The sequence below is a fragment of the Gekko japonicus genome, unplaced genomic scaffold (genome assembly GCF_001447785.1).
Source record: "Gekko japonicus isolate JY-2015 unplaced genomic scaffold, Gekko_japonicus_V1.1 scaffold1343, whole genome shotgun sequence".
Classification (NCBI taxonomy): domain Eukaryota; kingdom Metazoa; phylum Chordata; class Lepidosauria; order Squamata; family Gekkonidae; genus Gekko; species Gekko japonicus.
Window position 1 is genome coordinate 470,305 of NW_015177054.1, and position 6,387 is coordinate 476,691.

At 49.6% G+C, this 6,387-nt stretch overlaps 1 protein-coding gene across 1 annotated transcript in view; it reads left to right on the top strand.

Annotated features, from left to right (window-relative positions):
* Positions 1 to 6,387, top strand: part of MAPK8IP3 (mitogen-activated protein kinase 8 interacting protein 3) — a 102,297-nt gene that overhangs the window by 61,049 nt on the left and 34,861 nt on the right. The window contains exons 16-17 of the mRNA XM_015428132.1: positions 2,109 to 2,260; positions 4,432 to 4,488. Coding sequence (XP_015283618.1) covers positions 2,109 to 2,260; positions 4,432 to 4,488 — 209 coding nt within the window. The remainder of the gene's footprint in view (positions 1 to 2,108; positions 2,261 to 4,431; positions 4,489 to 6,387) is intronic.

Here is a 6,387-nt window from a genome sequence, read left to right on the forward strand (position 1 = left end):
GCTCCTACTCAAAGGCCTGGCGGAAGAGCTCCGTCTTGCAGGCCCTGCGGAACTGAGAGAGGTCCTGCAGGGCCCGGATCTCTTCCGGGAGCTCCTTCCACCAGGTAGGAGCCGCCACCGAAAATGCCCTGGTCCTGGTCACCGCAGATTTAACGTCTCTCGGGCCTGGAATTTCCAGGAGATGACGCCCCCCCGACCGTAGTGCCCTTGGGGGAACATATGGAGAAAGGCGGTCCCTCAGGTAGGCTGGACCCTGGCCATAAAGGGCTACTCCTGCCTGGTTTTCGTCCCTTGCTCTGTGTTTTCTCATTCCTGGCTCAACGTGTGTTTGGTTTCCTGGCCAAGCTGCTTGATGCCATGCACTGACAGTGGTGTGCCCTATTGGCAGCACCGTGTCATGATCCACCCGTTCACTTCTGCCCCGGTAGCCCCATTGTATTCCTACAGGTCGTACTTTTCTCTGGAGCCGATGTTGCTCCGCTCTGCCAGGCCTCCGTGTGCTGGCCTATAGTAGTGCCCACCTTGGCCTTTCCTAGTCCCTCTTTCCTTGCCCTCAAGCTTCCAGTGTCTTTGAAAATCCCATCTCTGGGAACCATCCCAACTTTTGCAGCCACAAACCAGGCAAACCTGTGCAAATAGACTTAACGGCATGCCGTTGCCGAACACGGCAAATGGGGATCTTGTAAGGACGGAGTTCTAGAATGTGCTTTCCCCGAAACCTGGCCTTCCATCTATCCTGAAGTTCTTCTTGTAGCCTCCTGACCCGCAAGCCTGCTAATCTTTAGTGGTAGCTGTTTGGAAGAGAGGGGAAAGGGCTGCATTTCCGAATCTGTCCCTTCTTTCCATTGCTGCCCAGTGGTCAGCAGGATCTTCCCCAGAGCATCATCCAGATGATGAGAGTGAGCAGGTGAGCGTGGCCAAGCGAGGCAAGGGGGGCCAAGGCCTTTCTTCAGTGCTGAGTCACAGCTGTTCCTTCCGTCATTCTCCAGTAGCATTTGGGAGCTTTTTCGTACAGAAAAAGCAAGCCGATTTTAATCCCTGTGAGCTAGCAGTATGTCTCTCAGGACCGACTCACTAACGTGTTCGATGTTAGTTCACAGCCAGAATGACCTTTGTTTTCTGAACAGGTGTAACTCTTTAAGCGTGGCAGAGGGGAACACATTTTATGCTTTCCTGATAACTTGCATCCATTCTCTGTTCCTGGTGCAATCTTTGAGGGGGGGAAACAGTTCTGCAAATTTCTAGCATGTTGGCAGGAAGGCAAGTTTGGGAGGCCCCTATTGGCTAGCGCCTATGCTGTCGGCCATATCCTCCAGCCCCGGCACCTGAAGATATTTGGAAGCTATTTTCTAAAGATTTTGTGTGATTTATTTTTGGCAGAGTGAAGCATGAGTTTATAAACACACACCCATATTTACCCGAAAGGAGGGCGACTCCTCTTTAATAATAAAAGGATTGGCAGTCTGTACGAGGCATCCGTAGTGGTGAGGCAGATATCAGCCAGTGAATTTCTTCCCCCAGCACTCTAGAAACATGCAGAACTTCTTTATCCAGAGCTCACGCCTGGAGCAAAGCTCGGGGAGGGGAAGTGATCGGATCCTGTGCGCAACTTCCAAATACACGTAAAGGAAGTTGCAAAGCCAGGTTTATCCTTCAGGTGAAGAGCCTTTTGCTGCCACTCTTAAAGATTTGACTTCTGTTTTCACTGTTAACTAGTCTTTCCTCCTTTGCTGTGTGTAGCACAGTTTCTAAATTAGCTTCCCTTCTTTTATCAGAAAAACCTTTGCATCGCTTTAATATGATTTTTGACTAACTGATATTAATGTCTCGCTTTTAGAAGCATGTTAGTTAGATTAGGATGATCTCTAGTCTTGTCTCAGAGGCTTGTAGAATGGATGAGCATTTTGTTAATGATCTCTGCTCCAGAAGCTACGCTTGCCTTCCTAAGCGAGGCTGCTGCTAGACTACCTCGGCTAACGTTGAAACACATGCCGGGCCTTAGCGGTGGGAGGTGGTGATAAAGAAGGCAAGAAAGAAGCTTTGTGACTTTAGTTGCCTGGCTGGTGCTTTACTAACCTGGGTCCCCTTCCGTTTCCCATTGGTTGAAGCAGTCCTCCTCCCCCCTGCAGGACAACATTCCCATTGCCCAGCGGCGGCGCTTCACCCGGGTGGAGATGGCCCGTGTCTTGATGGAGCGCAATCAGTACAAGGAGCGGTTGATGGAGCTGCAGGAAGCCGTCAGGTGGACGGAGATGATCAGGTGAGGGAGGGACTTTTTGGACATCTTGAGGGACGGGAGGTGAGCGTCTTCTTCTGTTCTCTGACTGCACCAGTCACTGGAGATAGAATTCAGCATCCCTAGAATAATTATGTATTTTTAAAAGACAGCAAGCTTCTAGCCCCTGAGTTTGCAAAGATTGGCTTGGGAATCTGTGGGCATTATTGTCAGAACCCACAGCTTACAACGAAGTACACACATTCAGGGACGGTTATACTTTTATTGCAGAGCTATAGATGCAGTAACACAGGCACTGTTAAGAATGGCGGCAACCCATTGAGCATAATAGGATATAGGGCATTTGTATGCACCCCCCCCCATGGCATGGGCCAATTAGCTACCCTCCCGCGCGCGGGACCCGCTAGGAAACCGTTAGGTGGCGAAAGCTGGGAAGCAGTAGTCTCTCACGGTACCTAGGAGACTTCCAGACATAACAACCTCCAACACAACATCCTCCTGCACACCTGTAGAGATAAGCATTGCGGCACAGGCAGAACAGCAGAGATAGGAATGCAATAGCAATGACCAAGACACAGAATGAACTCCCCAACCCCCATGGCAGCATAGCTGACAATTATCTGGGACAATCTACAAAAGCCATTCAGGAGGTTTGTAGGCAAGAGAAGGCTCCTTGAATTGGTAGTTCAGTTTGTTTGCTTAAAACCATAGGTCACTGCAAAATGTTGTACTGGTTAAACCCATGCACTTATCTTTACAACAATATGATTGATCAAGCTAGTTACTGTTAAGGTCATTTAGATGATTGCATCTATAAGAAGCACTGATAGTTTATGCATAATTCTGATCCCATCCCCCCCCCCACACTTGTAGGAACAGTTCTGGGAAAGCTCCAGCCAAGGAGCTTAACGTTCATTCTCCCTCCTCTTCCCGAGAGGAAACCTTTAAATCCATTTACAAATTAATATCATGAAATGCCACAAGCCATTTTTGTAAAGGAAAAATCACTCAGGGGCAATGTTCCCTCTAAGCTGTGGAGTCCTGTGAGCAAAAATTCTACTTTGTGAGTTGCTGGCATTAAAGTTGTGAGCGAGCGATTTGGCCGCTGCATAAATTAGTTTGCTCTGGAGCCATCCTTCCTGAGTCAAGACAAAAATGTGTGAGCTGGAGGCTAAAAAACTGTGAGCTAGCTCACTCTAACTCAGCTTAGAGGGAACATTGCTCAGGGGGTTGACTTTTTAACAGGATTAGAGCTGTAGTATAATGGAACAGCTCAGGAAGATGCTTTTTAAAGGGAATGGGATTGCATTCCCTTGCAGCGTGTCGCCTTCCTTTTCCAGCGTCATCTTCTACCTTCTGCATTATGGCATTGCATGCCTTCAGTGGGTTTTTCACTTGCACTGTTTTCTGGTTCTGTGGTCTGTGGCGATGTTTACCGGATGTCTTATTGCTGCCTGACCGAATGGCCTTCTGTATTTTGTAATCCATTCTAAGTCTCAGCGAGAAAGGCTGACTGTAAATGAAGTAAATAAATAAATGGGGAAAACAGCTGGAGGGGGAGGAGGTGCTTCACCCTTTCCCCCATGCACTGGTTTTCCCCACTGTAAATTCCTCTCCCCGCTCTCTTCTCCCCCCCAGCAGTTCTTGCCATGCCATGTTTCTCTGCTTAAAATTATCCCTGGGCTCTTTTTGTAGCAGGTACTCATTTGCATATTAAGCGACACACCCCTAATGTAGCCAATCCTCCAAGAGCTTACAGTAGCTCCTGCAAGAAGAGCTCTGTAAGCTCTTGGAGGATTGGCTAAATTAGGGGGTGTGTGGCCTAATATGCAAAGGAGTTCCTGCTACAAAAAGAGCCCTTTGGCCCCTCCTAAAGCTGCCATGGTTTTAAAATGAACATGCACTGGGGATTTGTTACGTATGATCACTGCTTTCTGTCTGAGACAGCCAGGATCGCTACTGACATTCACAAGGTCAACCTGTTGTTGTTTTAACTTCTAAATGGTAGCACAGTGAGATGTAAATACGAAAAGTAAATGCAGAATTGCACAACATTCATTATCCCCTGCAACTAACCAGCGTGCTCACCTTCAGCTCTCCAGCTTAAATCCACATAGTCATTGGTGTGAGACTGGGGGGGGGAAAGAACCAATCCTTGGCTGTTTCTTAGCTCCTTTTTAAAATCTTTTGCACAGAGCCTCCCGGGAGCATCCTTCAGTCCAGGAGAAGAAGAAATCTACCATTTGGCAGTTGTAAGTAATGGGTCTGTCTACTAAGATTCAGAAACGGATGGGTGTGGTGGGACTGCTTTCCACAAAGCCACCTTTCTGGCTTTGCATGATGCAGCACCGGAGAGCCAGGATCACGTCTATAAATAGCAGCTGTTTTCCCTAAATAAATAAATAATAAATAATGTAAATGACCCCCCTATCTCTTGAAGTGCAATTGGCCCTTGTATAGAGAAGGCATACTTTCCCCAACATCCCATTCTTTTTACACTGGAGAAAGAAGTTCTTGGTGGCTGTATGTTCCAACCAGTCAGGGATCACAGTGCCACACAGCCAATTACATTTGGCGACCCAACAATAGGAGCTGCGGCGGCTCAAGTGGTTAAGACGCTGAACTGCAGGCTGTGGAAGGTCGGTAGTTCAGCAGTTCGAGACCCGAGTGTGCCGCACGACGGAGTGAGCTCCTGTCTCTAGTTCCAGCTCCTGCCAACCTAGCAGTTCGAAAGCAAGGAATTGCAAGTAGATAATTAGGTACCATTTCGGTGGGAAGGGTTCTGTGCGCCTCGGTGTTTAGTCACGCCGGCCACACAACCACGGAAACGTCTTCGGACAGCGCTGGCTCTTCGGCTTTGAAACGGAGATGAGCACCGCAACCCTGGCGTCGAACTCGACTGGCTTTCGAGCAAGGGAACCTTTACCTTTATATCCACTGACAAAAGAAACCCTTCTGACCTCCAAGACTCACATGAATGGGAGTTGCAATGACTAGGGAAGTCAGGTGATAACAAGGAGAACAATCCCGTATTCTCACAAGGCCACATCAGAGCACGTGAGGCTGCCTTATACTGAACAAGACCATCAGTCCATCAAAGTCAGCATTACCCACTCAGGCTGGCAGAGGCTCTCCAGGGTCTCAGGCTGAGGTCCTTCACATCACCTACAACCTGATCCTTACCGGAGATGCCGGGGATTGAAACTGGGACCTTTTGCATGCCAAGCAGAGGCTCTGCCACTGAGCCACGGCCCCTCTTGGCAGCTCTCCAGGGTCTCAGGCGGAGGTCTTTCCCATCCCCTCCTGCCTGGTCCTTTTCAACTGGAGGTTCTGCCGGGGATGGAACCGGGGAACTTCTGCGTGCCAAGCAGAGGCTCTGCCACTGAGCCACAGCCCCTCTTGACAGCTCTCCAGGGTCTCAGGTTGAGAGGTCTTTCCCATCACCTCCTGCCTGGTCCTGTTTAACTGGAAATGCCGTTGGGGATTGAACCTGGGACCTTCTGCCTGCCTGCCACTGAGCCACAGCCCCTCTTTGCAGCTCTCCACGGTCTCAGGCGGAGGTCTTTCCCATCCCCTCCTGACTGGTCCTGTTTAACTGGAGATGCTGCCGGGGATTGAACCTGGGACCTTTTGCATGTCAAGCAGATGCTCTGCCACTGAGCCACATCCCCTTCCCATAAGGCCAGTGTTTCCTTCCTTAATTCTGGATGCCCCCTTTGGCATGTTCTGGCCTAAACAGCTGACAAAACAGGTGGGACAAATTTCTCATTGGGCAGTTCACCCCCCCCCCATGCTCTTCTTGACTCACCCACCCTCATGTTACCAGTTTGGTGTAGTGGTTAAGTGTGCGGACTCTAATCTGGGAGAACCGGGTTTGATTCCCCACTCCTCCACTTGCACCTGCTGATGTGACCTTGGGTCAGTCACAAGCTCTGGCACAGCTGTCCTTGAGAAAGAGCAGTTTGTGTCAGAGTTCTCTCAGCCCCACCCACCTCACAGGGTGTCTGTTGTGGGGAGGGGAAGGGAAAAGAGTTTGTAAGCCGCTCTGAGACTCCCAAGTGAGGGGCGGGGTATAAATCCAATCTCCTCTTCTCCTCTTCTTCTCATTTTATCTTTCTGCTCAGTTGCAGGGGGGGGGGGTACTTTCCTTT